The sequence below is a fragment of the Pristiophorus japonicus genome, chromosome 1, assembly GCF_044704955.1.
Source record: "Pristiophorus japonicus isolate sPriJap1 chromosome 1, sPriJap1.hap1, whole genome shotgun sequence".
NCBI lineage: Eukaryota > Metazoa > Chordata > Chondrichthyes > Pristiophoridae > Pristiophorus > Pristiophorus japonicus.
The window spans coordinates 201127979-201146105 of NC_091977.1; the positions used below are offsets into that span (position 1 = coordinate 201127979).

The 18127-nt window shown below is 42.3% G+C and overlaps 1 protein-coding gene across 1 annotated transcript in view; it reads left to right on the forward strand.

The window, feature by feature from the left end:
- Positions 1-18127, forward strand: part of iqgap2 (IQ motif containing GTPase activating protein 2) — a 405429-nt gene that overhangs the window by 327327 nt on the left and 59975 nt on the right. Inside the window, exons 31-32 of the mRNA XM_070886141.1 lie at positions 12290-12392; positions 14318-14459. Coding sequence (XP_070742242.1) covers positions 12290-12392; positions 14318-14459 — 245 coding nt within the window. The remainder of the gene's footprint in view (positions 1-12289; positions 12393-14317; positions 14460-18127) is intronic.

Below are 18127 nucleotides of genomic sequence, written 5' to 3' on the forward strand. Positions count from 1 at the left end.
TATAAATGCAAGTCTTTTTTCTTTTTCCCTTGCCTTCCCTGTCCCCACTCTACTTTTGTCGGCGGAATCATTAGCAGTTTCACACCTGACTTTTGGAATCCTTTCCCAAACCTCTCCACCTCTTTGTTACCCTCGACTTTTAAAAGTCTTCTTAAAGCACTTGTCCTTGATCAAGCTTTGAGCTCACTGCTCCTGATACTCCTGCAAAAAGGCATAGCACTCCTTCCTGTTTCTCGTCTGTCAAATGCTACATTAATGTATGTTGTTTTTCCTGTTACTTATCCTTTTTGCTGAACCAGCAGTATATTCCACACTTTGCATCGTTTTCCTCGACTGCCACAGAATTCTAAAGTATGTTTGGGACAGGAAAAAAAAGTCTCATCTTCCTGTGTAAGCTCCAAGCCTCGACATCTAGTGGATTTTATTTAAAATCAAAATTGTTTCTAGAAGAAATCCAATGGATAGCTGACTTTTGTCAATGTACTTCCCATGGGTGGATGCTTCCATTTCATTGGAAGGAATTTTCACTTTGTTGCGAGTTAACATCTTTCCCAGAAGGAACAAAACACGTTTGCCCATCTAAGTGTTCCCTGTGGACCTAAAGCGTAGCCATATTCTTCATTTTAAACAGAATATATATCCCTGTCTGAGCACTTTGCTCCTTTGGCTTTTTGTGCTTCCCACTTTATCCTACTATTGGCAGTAGAGCATTAAGTCACCTCCGCCTTACTCTTTGGAACTCCCTATTTAGCCACTGCACTTTTTTTTAAACAAGACCCAGCTTCCAGTCACTCTCCTAATATCCTCTTTTCTGGTTCAGTGTCCCTTCTCCTTGGGGCATTTTCTTATAAATGGTGCATTGTATAAATTCAGGTTATACATGCCAACACCACTCGAGCAAGATACCCCTTATGAATAAGGACCAGAGAGACAGATACATATTTTCCTTCAGAAGTATTGGGTAGTGTCCTTTAAGTTATCCTTTAAATTGGATATCCTAATATTTGAAAAACATACAAATTAGTTTATTGCAGAAACTCTCTTTATAAACTGTGATTCCTTAATACATTTCTTAGGTAGAAGATTTCTGTTGACTGCTTTACTTGTTGGAAGACCCCCACCCACATCCTCTGTCAGTTTGTTCTGTTCTTTACACTGGTCTGGCATGGTCAGTACTGTGCATCAAGTGAATGTGTTGGCACACTGGGGTTTATGTGTGAGTGTAGTTGATGCAACTGTTCATTGCCAAAGCTTCTATTTTTAGATTGTGCCTGCTGCTTTGTTTGTTTAAAAGGGCTTTGACTGAACATGATAAAAGCTCATTGTGAACTTTCTCCAGCTGTGTGCATTCATTGATAATTTCCTTTTGTATTGTTCTATTTCTGCATTCATTTTGTTTAGATAGGAAAACTCATTTAATGATTTTACTTGCCAACTCTCCACCTCCCCCATTGCTTTTGCTTTTCTAAATGTGGTGAATTGTAGTTTCACAATCATTGGCAGCCTTCCAATATCTTGACCAAATGACCATTCTTCATGTGCAAGCTTATAAAGTGAGTGTTGGCAGGTCATTTAGTGGTTTTTAACCAGCTACTCGGAGATGCAGGAGCACGTTGGGGAACACCAGTCTTTCTGACTTTTCCCTGCCTGTAGGAGGCCCTTGGCCTCTCTTCAGTCGTACTCACAGTGATGCAGATGAAGCGAGGACTCATGTCCTACCTCTGCCAGCACACTGATGTTCCAATATACTGTGTCATTCAACCACGCACTGTTGTATTTTCCCATTTTTTTTTACTATCCCATGGTTGAAATACACTCTCTTGGTACTCTCTCATCCTCCTGAGGGTGCATACAGTCCCCTGCCCTCAACGTGGCATGGTGATCAGACTTACAGTTTGAACTCTGAGTATAAGTAGCTGGAAAAAATAAAACGCAATAGTATTGAGTTGTCATTTTCTCCTCTCTGCTTCTTATCCTTCCTCCCGTTGTGTTTCCATCTTGAATTCCCTTCCCTCACTTAGTGCCTTCACAGGCCCAAGCCTTGCAGCTGCCCTCCTTCCTGCTTAAATATATATGCACGAGAAAGCAGAGCTCCCTCCTGCATCACCATTGCAATGAAGGACAGATAGATCTAGGGAATGCAGCTCTGAGGCAAGACTATGTGGCATCCCGTCAAGAAAACAAACCATCATTGCAATAACTAATAGTTCAGTTTGAGTGAAACAGGCAATCATAACCTTACATCGCAATCGCCTTCATTAGATCCATCTTCTTTCAAGATTAAGAGCGAGCAAAAGGAAGAAATCAGTTTCCGTGTCCTGGTTATTACCAATATCACTTGAGCACACACGCATGCTGGTGACTGGAGTGGTGCAAAGGAATTTCATGCATGTTATGCTTTGCTGTGAAATTCTTAATGGCTGAATTCTATCCCGATCAATGGTTGAAGAAAGATTCCGGTTAATTATATAGTGAGACTTCTGAACCAATGCTGTGTGGATACTGCTGTTCTTTGCTGAGAAATTATTTCAGTCCAATCTGTGGACACTTCATGCAGACTCCATCAGACACCTTTGCATTTCTATTTCGGAAGTGTGCTTGACCAGTGAAGGGAAGCATGCCTTCCTGCCCAGGTTTTATTTCCTCTTTCAGACAATCCAGCTGAGACTGAAGGGATGCTTGGGAAGAAGCTGATAAAGTGGTTACAACTAGCACAAATTGCTCAGTGAGGATTGATGAATTTGAATATCGGTTAGTGTCAGATTTCAAACTAAATTCCTTTGGTTGGGAGTACACTACTTTGTCAGATCTATCCCTCTGTTACATGTTATTAATCCGACTGAAATTTACCAGCTTTTCCTTGTGTGTCTGAGCCACAGTTTATTAATTAGAACTATGGCTGTAAAAACACATTTTCTTACCATTGACAGTAATCTCGCCAACCCAAGCAAATAAATCTTGAGCAAAGTGTATGTCATACTTTTAAACAAAAGTATTCAGAAGAAATCTAGAGCAGGTTGTAATTTGTTCTGGTCTAGCAATTTAAAATAGTTATCCTTTGAAGTTGTTTCCTTCCCATATTGCTGTGCACAATGATCCTGTATGTAAAATATTTGGATCTTTGCCAGTCTGCCTGTGCCGGTTCTATAAAAACATGGAATCTATTTGAACTGAAGGTTTTTTCTTAAGATTGAGCAATGATGTATGATTGTGAAGCAGTATAAGGCCAACAGTAAAATATATATTTAAAGCTTCTGAAACACAAGCGCATGTCATTCTTAAAACTGAAGACATAACACAGCACTTTTTCTTTTAATTTCCCTCTGATTAAGGTGGTGATTAGTTACGTTATGTAGAATGTACAGCACAGAAACCAGCAAATCAACTGGTTTATGCCAGTGTTAATGCTCCACCCCTCTTCATCTAACCCTATCAGCGTAATCTTCTATTCTTTTCTCCCTCATGTTTATCTAACTTCCCTATAATGCTGCTATGCTATTTGCATAGTCATTACTCTAGGATGACTTTTAATGGTTATAGCCAGTTTAATCTTAACTGGTTTTTAGGTTATATATTGCATAATATTTAGTCAGTTCAGGTTGCTTTATCAATTTTGATTCATATTCTGTCATCTTCTGGATAAACAGTGAAGTAATTTTTGGGGAGGAAGGGCTACCACCAGATGAAACAGTCCCATTTGACTGTTTACTGGCTCATCATCATCCTGCTGATCCCACTATCCACATTTTGGGCCCAAGTTTCCACATGATTTGTGCCTGATTTTTAGGAGCAATTGGTGGAGAACGGACTATCTTAAAAATCACAATTCTCCACATTTTTTTTTTGCAGTTCTAGTCAGTTAGAACAGTTCCACTTTGGAACAGAATTTTTTCTTCAAAAGGGGGCGTGTCCGGCCACTGACACCTGATTTCAAAGTTTCCACAGTGAAAACGTACTCCAAACTAACTTAGAATGGAGCAAGTGAAGATTTTTGTAGAACTGAAAAAACCTGTTCTACACATTAAAAAATCAGGCGCAGGTTACAAATTAGGCGTCCAGAACGAGGTGGGGGGGAAGGGAAGTCATTAAATTCTACAATAAATCCTTATTTATACTTATACAAATATTATACAAATAAATCCAACCTGAATAAATATTTATAAACAAAGAAAAGATTAAATAAACCATCTTCCTACCTGTGTGAAAGTGCTTCAGGCAGGCCTTTCGGGACCGAAGGTTGAACGGGCCAGTCCGAGACTTCGGGCAGGGCCCGTCCCCAGCACCAGATTTACAGGTAGGTGGCGTTGGGTCGGGGAGGTTCGGTTCGGTTTGGGTCGGGGGGGGGGGGGGGGGGGGGGGGGGGGAGGAGGAGAAGAGAGTGGGGGGGAGAGAGAGGGGGAGGTCAGGTTGGATCGGAACCGGTCTGGGGGTGAGCAGGAGTCGGGTTGGGGGGCGGGGGCGGGAGTCGGGTCTGGTCCGGGGGGGGAGGGGGGGGAGGGGAGAAGCATGGGTGTCGGGTCCGATCCGGGGGCGGGGGAGAGCGGGTGTCGGGTCTGGTCGGGGGGCGGGGGGGAGAGCAGGAGCTGGCAGTGGGAGGAGCCTTATTCATGAAGCCCCAGTGAGGCCATTCGGCCAGGGCTAGGGGCTGCGTGCTTCGGGCCCCTCCCACACAGTTTTGGGCGCCTGGAGCTACTGCACTTGCGTGCCCACTGTAGCGCACATGTGCAGAGGTCCCGGCACTGTTTTCAGCGCAGGGACCTGGCTCCGCCCCCCTACAGCTCCTGCTGCGCCGTGCCGAGGGCCAGAGGACCTGCAGGGAGGTGGAGAATACGGAGGATTTTTTTAGGCGCACTTTGTGGCGCGAAAAACGGGTGTCCAGGTCGGGACTGCGCCGTTCTAGGCGCGTGTGGAAACTTATGCCCATAATATTGTGCATTCTAATATGCACAGCTTGATAATCGCCACAGCACACTGAGGCCAGATAACACCCAAAGAAGCATGGCTGTATAATAAACATATCACCTGACTGTTTAATGAACATATCACCTGACCGTTTAATGGCCCAACAGCAGCACTTGTTTTAACCTCATCAACTAAACAGCAACTCTCCCCACTGAGATTAAATTGCTTTGCAGTCCAGCTTCATGCCATATCCAGTCCATGCCATCATGGCTGCATTTGTCTTCAACATCACCAGTGAAAAAAGGGTCCAAATTTGAAGTACTGGCCATTGTGACTCCACCTGTTATTTCTCTTTCTGCCTGTGACTGCACAGGAATCCAACTGGCCCTCCCTACCCTGAAAACAACTCCTGGCACCGTGGAGGAAAGTAGTAATAATGTAGCTGAGGAGGGAGGTGTGGCTTGATCCAACTCCCAGCGAGAAAGGTAAAATAAACATACAGCCTGCCCCTTCGCTGTAACTCCCCCCCCCCCCCCCCCACACACACACACACTTCTCTCGCTTGGAATTCTGGAAGTTATTGTTGGTATGTATGTCCCCAAAAAAATGAACTTTGTGTACCTGAAGCAGGAAGCTGCACACTAAAAGATAATCATTTATCTGTATATGGGCACAAATCATATAGGGAATTGGTTGTTGGTGGAGCCCATTTAATTTTTTTAAATTTTGTACCACATCAAATCCCAGAAAGATTGACCACTTTATAATACATTGGCCCAGAAATCCCGGTCGGCTGCTTCCCGTGTAGCGATCGGGTAATATACTTTATATTTTTTTTAAAAATGCGCTGAACCTGCTGCACCCACGCAAGTTCCCGGTCCTGAGGCCTTCACTGTCTGCGCATCACAGCGCGTGCACGGCTGGACGTGTGCAGGCCTGGAGCTGCAGTCCTATCGCTCTGGGCAGCCAATTGGGTAAAGCCATCACAGGCAGTCCCTCGGAATCGAGGAAGACTTGCTTCCACTCTAAAAATGAGTCCTTATGTGGCTGAACAGTCCAATACAAAAACCACAGTCGCTGTCACAGATGGGACAGACAGACAGTCATTGAGGCAAAGGGTGGGTGGGACAGGTTTGCCGCATGCTCTTTCTGCTGCCTGTGTTGGATTTCTGCATGCTCTCAGCGATGAGATTTGAGGTGCTCAGCGCCCACCCGGATGCACTTCCTCCACGGGATGGTCTTTGGCCAGGGACTCCCAGGTGTCGGTGGGGATGTTGCACTTTATCAGGGAGGCTTTGAGGGTATCCTTGAAATGTTTCCTTTGCCCACCTTTGGTTCATTTGCCGAGAAGGAGTTCCGAGTAGAGCGCTTGCTTTTGGGAGTCTCGTATCAGGCATGCAAACAATGTGGCCTGCCCAGCGGAGCTGATCGAGTGTGGTCAGTGCTTCAATGCTGGGGATGTTGGCCTGATTGAGGACGCTAACGTTGGTGCGTCTGTCCTCCCAGGGGATTTACAGGATCTTGCAGAGACATCGTTGGTGGTATTTCTCCAACGACTTGAGGTGTCTACTGTACATGGTCCATGTCTCTGAGCCATACAGGAGGGCGGGTATTACTACAGCTCTGTAGACCATGAGCTTGGTGGTAGATTTGAGGGTCTGGTCTTCGAACACTCTTTTGCTCAGACGGCCGAAGGCTGCACTGGCGCACTGGAGGCGGTGTTGAATCTCCTCGTCAATGTCTGCTCTTGTTGATAAGAGGCTCCAAAGGTATGGGAAATGGTCCACATTGTCCAGGGCCGTGCCATGGATCTTGATGACTGGGGGGCAGTGTTGTGCAGTGGGAACAGGTTGGTGGAGGACCTTTGTCTTACGAATGTTTAGTGTAAGGCCCATGCTTTCATATGCCTCAGTGAATATGTTGACTATGACTTGGAGTTCAGCCTCTGTGCGCAGACGCAGGCGTCATCCGCGTACTGTAGTTTGACGACAGAGATTGGGGTGGTCTTGGACCTGGCCTGGAGACGGCGAAGGTTGAACAGGTTCCCACGGTTCTGTAGTTTAGTTCCACTCCAGCGGGGAGCTTGTTGAGTGTGAGGTGGAGCATGGCAGCGAGGAAGATTGGGAAGAGGGTTGGCGCAATGACGTAGCCCTGCTTGACCCTGGTCCAGGCGTGGATTGGGTCTGTAATGGATCCGTTGGTAAGGATCACGGCCTGCATATTGTCGTGGAGCAGGCGGAGGATGGTGATGAACTTTTGGGGGCAGCCGAAACTGAGGAGGACGCTCCATAGACCCTCACGGTTGACAGTATCAAACGGGAGCAGATGGAATCCCTGCTGAGGCACTGAAGTATGGCGGAGAGGCACTGTTGGCATGAATGCATTACCCCATCTCTCTCATCTGGAAGGAGGAGGGCATGCCGGGAGATCTCAGAGATGCAGTAATCATGACCACCTTTAAAAAAGGGGACAAGTTCGACTGCGGCAACTACAGAGGAATCTCCCTGTTATCAGCCACTGGGAAAGTCGTCGCTAGAATCCTCCTCAATTGTCTTCTCCCTGTGGCTGAGGAGCTCTTCCCGGAGTCACAGTGCGGATTTCGTCCCCTACGGGGCACAACGGACATGATTTTTACAGCGGACAGCTGTAGGAAAAATGTAGGGAGCAGCACCAACCCTTGTACAAGTAAAGTATGCTTTCATTCATAATAATGGGAGCTCTGTAAGTTGGAGTTCCCATTATTATGAATAATGGGAACTCCAACTTACTACTAAAAAATAGAAAAAATACACACATTTGTATTGATTTAAATTAGTTATTTATGTATTTAATTTCCGTTTTTTAAAATTATGGTTTAAAATAAACTTACAATAGTGGGGAGAGTTTTTTAACAATAAAATGTGTTTTTATAATTTAATGTTTTTATGTGTTTTAAAACTTACGCCTGTAAAAGTAGGCTATACGCCTGCTTTTATCAAGCGCAAGAGTTTTGAAGACATTTGCCGGACAAGATATGGGTAAATCCCGCAATCTTGGCCTTGCAAATGTCCTCGCTTCCGAGATACAGAGGATCTGTCAAGCTCCAGCTTGACGGATCGGAAAAGCCAGTTTTCAGCGCATGCGCATTGTATACTGAAAACCGGCTTTTGCGATGCCTTCCCGGGTCCGTACACACTCAGTACAGACCCGGGAGGCCAGAATTTTTGCCCCATTTTGTCTCCTGTATGTTGAGTCACTTGTTTACATTGTGGGCATCAGTCACTTCTTTGCTCTCATCAGTTAAATGTTTAATTGCCTGTTTTTTTTTCTTTTTAATGGATTATTTGCTCCAAACTTTTCTCCCAATTTCAATTTTCTCTCAAACACAGCAAAATATAGCTGTCATGACGGGTTCCCCCTCATCCTACTACATACACCTAAACATCTTGTAGAGCAGATTATAAAAATAAATCAAACTTGCCCAGAAATGTGACTCCAACAACTTCTCTCCCCACTTTTCTGAAATGATATGGTATATCTCACCATGCCTCTAACCATCCTATCTGGGAACACCCTCCCCCTAATTTGTTTTTAATCCCCATTCATCAGCTGATTCTTCATGCACAGAGGCCCAATGTAAACAAACATTGTGCAAGCTTAGAAGTTCGCCTCTGATGTAAAAGATTCTAATGCTCAAGAAGCCACTATGCTGATGGCCTTCAATGTATCCCTTTTAGAGATGCATTGAAGGCCAGCAGCATATAGTGGCTCTTGTGTCTTTCCATTTGAGACCGCGCTCACTCAGGTGCTGCACTTACAATTTGGGTGCCCTGCTCAAATCCAGGCCCAGCCAAATGCCTTACTTCCCAGCTTGGCTCAAATTTTTTCCATCAGCAAAGCCACAACTAGTGTATGCGTAAGAGTTTTGTCAGTCGACCCCAAAAAAAGCACTGCACGCAGATTTCTAGTTTACAATTATATCTGAGTTTTCCTGACACTTGGGTTGCTTTCAAAACGACTTCCAAGTGTGCTTTGCCAGCGAATGTTTATGCAAGTTGCTCAGTTTTCTGGTTTGGTTTTATTGGTTTTTCCCCACGGAAATAAGCTAGGTCTGTCGGAATTTAATTTGACTTTAATAAACTCAGTATATCTACTGCATGTTTGCCTTTAATGTATTTGCTGTCCCACTTCCTCGAAATGCAAAACTTCATTACTTTTGTATCTCTGCAATTTCGAAGCGAGCTGCTGCAAATTCACTGGCTTACGCGGGAAAGTGTTCATGAATTATAATTGCAAAGTATGAGACAATAGTGTGTGCTTCTCAGCTGATTATGCTTTTCTCCTCCTTTCAATGCATATTCTTAATTTATTAGGACTTTGCAAATGTATTGCAGAAAGTAAACACTGCAACATGTCAATATAAACCAGCACTAGCTACTCAAGATACTTAAATCAAGAATGTTGAGGTAGACCTATAAAATATGTAGCTAAACTTTGGGGTTTCATTGTAAATACTTGTGTATTTTTGTAATAAATGTTCCTTAGTATTTACTGAGTGCAGCTTTATTTTACCACAAAAATGTTATAGCTGCCACATTGCCTGGAATTAGTACAAAAGTTCTGCAAAAACATTTGGGAACAAATATTTATCATGATAATATGAGCACTGGGAAGAACTACCAAGATTTAGTGAATCTTATACTATATTGCATCAACTTTTGGGGTTTAAGTATGTTACCGCAATTTAAACTTCTCAATTGTGATCCGAGCCACAGAATCAGGGACAAACGCAGGTTAGAGTCCCACTTCGCATGGTTCTTGACCTCCAGTGATGCCAAGGGAGTTCGCTGAATGAGAATGTAATTGGCAAATGAATTTCAATATAGTTAAGTGAGAGGTGGTGCATTTTGTTAGGAAGAATGAGGCCACATACCGGTTAGATAATTAGAGTATAAATGGGGTAAGGGAGCGCAGGATCTAAGGATGCAGATTTACAAAGTACCGATGCAGGTTAATAAGGCCATTAAAAAAGAAAAGCAAATTAAGCACAGGTGTTCATTTCTAGTGGGATAAAATTGAAAAATAGAGAAGTTATGTTAAACTTGTATTGAACCTTGGTTAGACCACACAGAGTACTGTGAACCGTCTGGTCTCTGTCATGTATTCAACCAGCATTGTAACCCATGTATAATCTGACCTAAGTTGTACACTGTGAGAACACTGACCACTAGGTGGTGAACTTGTGGGAGACGCTCCTAACCTGGACCTTCCGATATAAAAGGGGACGCTCCACCCACTTTCATCACTTGAGTGCTATGAAATAAAGGACAGGTTACAAACTGACCTCAAGCATGGGCCTCGTGCGTTTATACTGTGTAGTAAGGACGTATCAGTCTCCATATTTTAAAAAGGATATAGAGGTACTGGAGAAGATGCAAAATAGATTTAAAAGGATGATACTAGAACTGAGAGGATATACTTATCAGGAAAGGCTCAACAGGCTGGGGATCTTTTAGAAAAGAGAAGGCTGATGCGTGACCTAATAGAGGTCTTTAAAATTATGAAGGGGTTTGAAAAGTTAAATGTGGAGAAGATGGTTCCACTTGTTGGGGAGACCAAAACTAGGGACCATAAATATAAGTTAGTCACCAATATAGAATAAGATAGTCAACCTATATAGAATTCAGGAGAAACTTCTTTACCCAAAGATTGATAAGAATGTGGAACTCACTATCTCACGGGGTAGTTAAATCAAATAACATAGATGCATTTAAAGGGAAGATAGATGAGCATAAGAGGAATGAAGGATATGCTGATAGAATTAAATGGAGAGCTGGGAGGAGGCTCGTGTGGAGCACAGTAGATCAGTTGGGTCAAATGTCCTGTTTCTGTGCTGTAGAATATAGGTAACCCTATGTAACCTGCAGCATCCGGCATGAGCTCGATGGGCCGAATCACCTTCTGTGCTGTAACCATTCTATGATCTTTCAGCAGCATGACGGAAAATGAAAAAAGTCACACTTGGGCCGTCCTCACTCCCTCGTACTATTAGCATCTGACTACAAGGGACATTCATGGTCTATAAGCAAACTATGCATCAGTCCACTTTTCTGCAATTATCAGGCCAGATAGACAAAGGTAACAGGGAAATGTGAAAACTTCATAAAGGAGCAATTTAATAGTACTCCCATAAAAACATGTGTGCACACTCCATGCTGGACTATCGGTAAGGGCTATTGATTGTGAGATTTTTGAATACATTTTTCTAGTTGATATATCTACTATTTTCTTAAGCAACTAACTGAGAAGCTATTTACAATATACATCAATGATTTAGATGAAGGAATTGAATGTAATATCTCCAAGTTTGCAGATGACACTAAGCTGTGTGGCGGTGTGAGCTGTGAGGAGGATGTTAAGAGGCTGCAGGGTGACTTGGACAGGTTAGGTGAGTGGGCAAATGCATGGCAGATGCAGTATAATGTGGATAAATGTGAGGATATCCACTTTGGTGGCAAAAACAGGAAGACAGAATATTATCTGAATGGTGAAAATTAGGAAAAGGGGAGGTGCAACGGGACCTGGGTGTCATGATACATCAGTCATTGAAGTTTGGCATGCAGGTACAGCAGGCGGTGAAGAAGGCAAATGGCATGTTGGCCTTCATAGCGAGAGGATTTGAGTATAGAAGCAGGGAGGTCTTACTGCAGTTCTACAGAGCCTCGGTGAGGCCACACTTGAAATATTGTATTCAGTTTTGGTCCCTTAATCTGAGGAAGGACGTTCTTGCTATTGAGGGAGTTTCGTGAAGGTTCACCAGATTGATTCCTGGGATGGCAGGACTGACATGAGGAGAGACTGGATCAACTGGGCCTGTACCCACTGGAGTTTAGAAGAATGAGAGGGGATCTCATAGAAACATATAAAATTCTGACGGGATTGGACAGGTTAGAGGCAGGAAGAATGATCCCGTTGCTGGGGAGTTCCATAACCAGGGGTCACAGTCTTAAGAATAAGGGGTAAGCCATTTAGGACCGAGATGAGGAGAAACTTCTTCACTCAGAGAGTGGTTAACCTGTGGAATTTTCTACCGCAGAACGTTGTTGAGGCCAGTTCATTAGATATATTCAAAAGGGAGTTAGATATGGCCCTTATGGCCAAAGGGATCAAGGGTTATGGAGAGAAAGCAGGAAAGGGGTACTGAGGTTGAATGATCAGTCTTGATCTTATTGAAGGGCCGAATGGCCTGCTCCTGCACCTAATTTCTATGTTTCTATGAGACTGCACACTGGTATTCAGTTTGTCGCTTTTTTTAAATTAATTTTAATTTTACAGATTTTTATGACTATATATGGAAAGTTTAAACTCATGAGAGATTTGTGACCCAGTCTTCTTCTCCTTGTGACAGCTGCTGTTAGAACACCAGGAAGCTATTTCGCCAGATCATAATGACCTATTGCATGAGCTCCTGGAAGGATTAGGAAACGTACCTGATGTTGAAACTTTGATTGGTGAGTAATTTAAGAATTGACTGTAGATTTTTGTTTTAGGCTAAGAAGTAAATTTAGCCAGTGTGAATAAAATTATCTTTTTCAAAAATTGAAAGAAAAATAGACACCTATGTTTATTAGGATTTTAGATATAGCCATAATGAAATTCTTGTGTATTTCAAAATAAGCATTTTTCTATTTGATTTTAGCCGAAAGGCAATAGTTTGCTCCAATATTTTTAATGAAGTGCTTTTGAAGTGTAGTCACTAATGTAGGCAAATGTTAGGGACCGTATTTTGCTGTACTAATAATGGCGAGGCAGTAGGCACTCGCAATTATTAGAGTAAAACTGACGCAACTTATGGCGTCTGCACATATGCAGTTAAATGCAGAAATCCAGAAATTGCTGTCAGTGACACCCTGCTCTTCCACAGGCTGCACTGTTGCAGTCTTTGCCAATGGAATCTGCACAGAGATCACTGTGATGGCATGAACTTAGGTTAATTACCCACTGTTCTCGCTCTAAAGACAGATGAAAAAGTTAGGGTTTCTACATTCAGAAATAACTGAGATTTTAGTGGCATAAGAAATGATAATTACTGTTGAACAATCTCTCTAACCCTGAAAAAATAATTTTCTAAGTATGGAGTTTCATTTCCCTCAAGAAAATTAATGTTGCAAATTTAAAAATAAACATGTTTTATAGTTTTTCTGCTTTTCTCTTGTGTCTTCCTTAATCCCATGTTCTGTCTCAATCTTTATTTTGCTTCCTGTACAATGATTTAAATATAATTTATATTTCCTGGTTTTTACTTCCTGCTTTGCAGTCTGCATATCTCAGTGAGGATTCTTCAATCTGACTGGTTGAAGGGCCTCCTGTTGCTTGACCTGCTCACAGATGCCACAGATCCTCTGTAGAGGGTGCAGCACTGGATTAGACGCCCGAAAACCAGAAATCTCTGATGAGAAGCCCATGAAAAGTATTTAGGCAACTGTGCGTGAGGTGAATGGCAAAAGCTGTTCCTCCGTTACTCACAGCAAGATCCAGGTCAATGCATTTGTTTTAAATTGAACTGCTAAATTGGGAATTGACTGTACATTACAACAATGTAAGTGCACAAATCTATCATATTCTGGAAGCCTACTTGCTTTACTTTGCATACCCATTACCATGTTATCCAGTACCCAAATTGAGGAGAAAAGATGAGTTTGCCTGTTAGTTGAGTCCGTAGTGTGTGGTATGCATTAAGCAAAGGACAGTGTTGGGCCTTTTATCTAAGGGGATGGGGGTTGAAGTTGTACATCTTGCTGCTAATGAGGAGGTGCTGTATTCTAGGACTAGTAATCACAATTTTTTCGACATCATGTGCTTCATATAGGAGAGGGCAGGTATTAAGCAATAATGGGAGAGATGATCAAAGATATAGTTGCAAAGACTTTTTAAAAAATGGCGAGAAGTAGCTTCAAGGTTACGTGTCCAGAATATCTGCTGGTAGCAGATAGGCTTAATTTCACATCTCAACCCAGCTCCCAGAATCCTCCCAAAACACATTACGCTTGCCCAGTTAAAAAGCAGATTCTTAACTAATTGTACTAATTTTTATAACCGTTAGGAAATTAATTTAAATTCAGTTTTGTTTTCCAGTGCTTAGCTCGAGATCTGATATTCTTACTAACTTGAATGAGTTGCTGAGAATTTTCTGGCTTTTCAATATGTCCTTTTGGTTAAACTCCTGAATATGGTTCAGAAGTCTGTCAGAAATGAGAAAACTTTAGCAGATTCTATTCGTACAATGTTTTTGGATGTTTTATGCCTAGACAGGGGATGATGTTTTTTTGTCTATGCATTGCATATCTTTGGGAATAGTCTAAACATATCTGGCCCCATGAGACCAGAGAACAACATTTACTGTCAGTAAAACTGAATGCAATTTCTATCTTCCCAGGGGAGGGGGCTGTTGACCCGAATGACCCCAACAAAGAAAATGTACTTTCTCAGCTTGCAAAGACAGAAGTCTCACTCACGCTGACCAGCAAGATTGAGTTGCGAGAGGGGGATGACATAGACATGAAGAGTTTGATGATAAAGTAAGTTTTGTCCAAAAATAACCTACTGTCTGGTTTTACAGTCTAATTTTCCCCATTCTTTCTATTACTAAGTAAAAGAGAAGAAAATTCATACTGTAAATTACTGGGCCATTCTGGGACACTTGACAGTGATCAGTATGATAATTTGTATAATACATCTCAACTGCCCTACTATAATTGATAACCTAACAATAAACAGGACAGTAGTGGCATACAAGACTCTAAAACTTATAAAATAAGTTGTTTTGAACCATGTTCCTGCCCAAGCATCAACTCAATTCGAGTCTTTCAATACCTTGTTGATTGAGAGATTACAGTGTGTAATTTTGCTATCTTTCTAAATACTCTACCCTCATCAAGAAGCACCACACTCCTCCCCTTGGCAGCTCCACATAGTCCGTAAAAAGCCATTTTCCTTTGTTGGCTGCCATGCTTGTTTTCTTCTATGAGCACACATTGAGCCGTATACTGCAACATCATGAGAGTATATACAGTCAGCAGCTCTGAATATTTACATGTTTGTAATTTCACAATTATATTGCACTGGAATTAGATGTATTTAGCATAGGGCAGGCCACATAGTTCGCATGCCAGACATGAGATTCCCAAAGCAAGCGCTCTACTCGGAACTCCTTCGCGGCAAATGAGCCAAAGGTGGGCAGTGGAAACATTACAAGGACACCCTCAAAGCCTCCCTGATAAAGTGCAACATCCCCACTGACACCTAGGAGTCCCTGGCCAAAGACTGCCCTAAGTGGAGGAAGTACATCCGGAAGGGTGCTGAGCATCTCGAGTCTTGTCGGCGAGTGCAGGCAGCGGACAGAGCATGCGGCAAACCAGTCTGACCCACCCCTTCTCTCAACGACTATCTGTCCCACCTGTGACAGAGACTGGGGTTCTCGTATTGGACTGTTCAGCCACCTAAGAACTCGTGCTAAGAGTGGAAGTAAGTCTTCCTCGATTCCGAGGGACTGTAAATCTTCCTCGATTCCGAGGGACTGTCTGTGCTGATGATGAGTACACTGACAATCTCTAATTCTCAATCTGTAAATAAGACCCTAGTAATCTCGATGGTGACTAGCCTTGGCTTGCGTAATTGGAATTGTTGGAATGTGTAAGCAGAGATTCTTCATCAGTCATCTGTCTGAAAAATATGTGCTTGTGAGACGAGAAAGCTGGTTAAGTGATGGAACAGATAAGTATAGCTATAATGTGCTTGTGTCTGCGTTGTAAAATGGGGTGTTTGGATTACATGCTGAGTGTTGTGAATATTGTGACATGAATGGGCAGCATTTCTCTGGTTCTCAGAAGAAATCCAGGAGAGTCATTTGTAAAGTTCACTGCATTCGGTCAAGTGGGACTCCATGGTGACTGCGACAGACTGATGATCCACCTTTGTTAGATTTTGACATGATTATTGATGATTCTACTTTAAGTAATGCTGTATTCAGCCAAAGATTTCCTAAATGTCATTTTGTCTTAGCAGTAAAAGAAAACCTTGTAGTTAGTATCGGATAGGTACATTTATATGTATAACTGGTTTTGTGCTACTGTGATTTTCAGATTTTTGAGCTAGATAATCTCGGGTTCAGCATCACCAGCTCCTCCCATAGACGTATCTTGTGTCTCCTAAGATCCAGAGTAAATCTTTTACTGTCCAATATTGAGAAAATTATGATTCGTGGGATTGCAAGAGAGAGCCCTCGCTCGATGTACCGGCTGCTGAAATGTATTGCGTGCTGCCACATGAATTCGCTCTTTTTAGAAAGCAGACTGAAAAGCACTCTACTGAAACAATGCGCAACTTCTTAGTAACAACTCGTTTATTTTCCACAAATGATATGAATGCAGTTTTCATAATTAGATTTATCAATTTCCTATGCTCTACAATCATGGAAAATAATGGCCCTGAATTTGGGGCTCCTACGGATGCGTACGAGGTGCGCACGCGTTCGTAGGGCCGCACAAGTTCCGGGTTCTGGTATGCGAAGTGCATGCGCCTAAACCTGGAACTTGCGATCTATCAAGAATCCTCTTGACAGACCCACTGCATCCAAAAGTAACGGGCCTCAGTGGGCGGAGAGTTCTCCTGCCCAGCGAATGCCCTTGAAATGCTTACGACTGCCTGCTTTTATCAGCCTAAGTCTTTTTACACTGAATAATCCATTTTTTCAATAATTAAGCATTTAAAATCCTATTAAATAAAGTAAGTTTATTTTCAATATTTAAAATGTTAAAAATTAAATTACAATTTTATTTTAAATAATTAAATTCAGTTTTGATTAATTTTAAATATGTGATGGTTTTTTTCAATTTATCTTAAGTGTTTGTGTGTTTTTGGGGGTATTCCCATTGATACTTGAGGTGATTCCGGAATCGCCATAAGTATCAATGGGAATACCCCATCTTTGATAGGTTGGGCCGGTCCACGTGATCCCAGTGATGCATACAAAGCTGGGATACATGGGCCTCTATTCAAGCCTTCACGTAGTGGCCTAGGACCAGAAGTCTCCAAAACTCTTGGAACAACAGGTACTTTGGTAGAAATGTTTGCAGTCGGAAGCATACACCCACGCGTAGCCTCCAACCACAAATTCTGATACAATGCTTATAATAATAAGCTAACTTTTCTGGTTAAGCTATTATAAGCTGGCTAATTAAGACTTTTTAATAAGCAGGCAACTTTTCTGCTGGGACCTGCTAGATCACAGCTCACTGTGAGGGAGGGAGCCTTAAATCTGAGAGATTAGGGGTTCACCCTACTTCACTGTCAATCAAAGTTTACAACCCTGAGATAATGGCAGCCCTTGGGTGTGTGAGTGGATGGCTCACAAAAAATATACCTTCACTCATTCCCTGGCTGTGCTAGTGGAATGGAACCTGGCCTCTCAGGTGTTGCAAAAAAATGTAGTACTTGCAATAGTCTGAAAAATAATATTCCCCCCCCCTTTTGGATAGCAAATGAACACATTAAGGCATTATTTTGAGTCAAATTTCGGGCTACCTACTTATTGAATTTAAATATTACAGAAATATTAGTTCAGAAACTCTGCTCAGGCACCAAAGGTAAAATCCAGTTTGCTACAGCTACTAGTTAATGACTTTTTTACTGTGTTAATCTATAATTAGATGGTGGTGTTCTCAAGTTTCTAGCTCAGTTCATTCAACAAAAAGAAACTGTAAAAAGTGTCAACTTGGCTTAGCTGGTAACACTGTTTCCTAAATATTATGATTATAGATTTGGGACATGGGTACGTGAAACTTGGCTAACATTTCAGTCCTGTGGGAGTACTGCATTGCCTGAAGTGCAGTCCTTGGAATGAGATGTTGAACTGAGACCCACTGTCTGTTCCTGTGGTTCAAGAGTATGCTAAAGGTAGCACGATTCAATGAAAAGCAGCTGGTTTTCCAGCATCCTAGCCAACATTCTTCCTACAGCCAATATTGCTAAAATCTGGTTAATTGGGTGTGCATTCAGTTGCCGTTCGTGAAATCTTGCTCTGCATAAATTGTGTGCTGCATTTGCCTACATTCGTCATGCCGCTGCAAGTTAATTAATTGTATATGCAATGCAGTAGGAAATTTGAGAGAAGGGATACAAGGCATTTTATCAAAGCAAAATTATCAAAACAAATGTTTTAAAGTTACAAAGCTGTTGAGATGTTCCA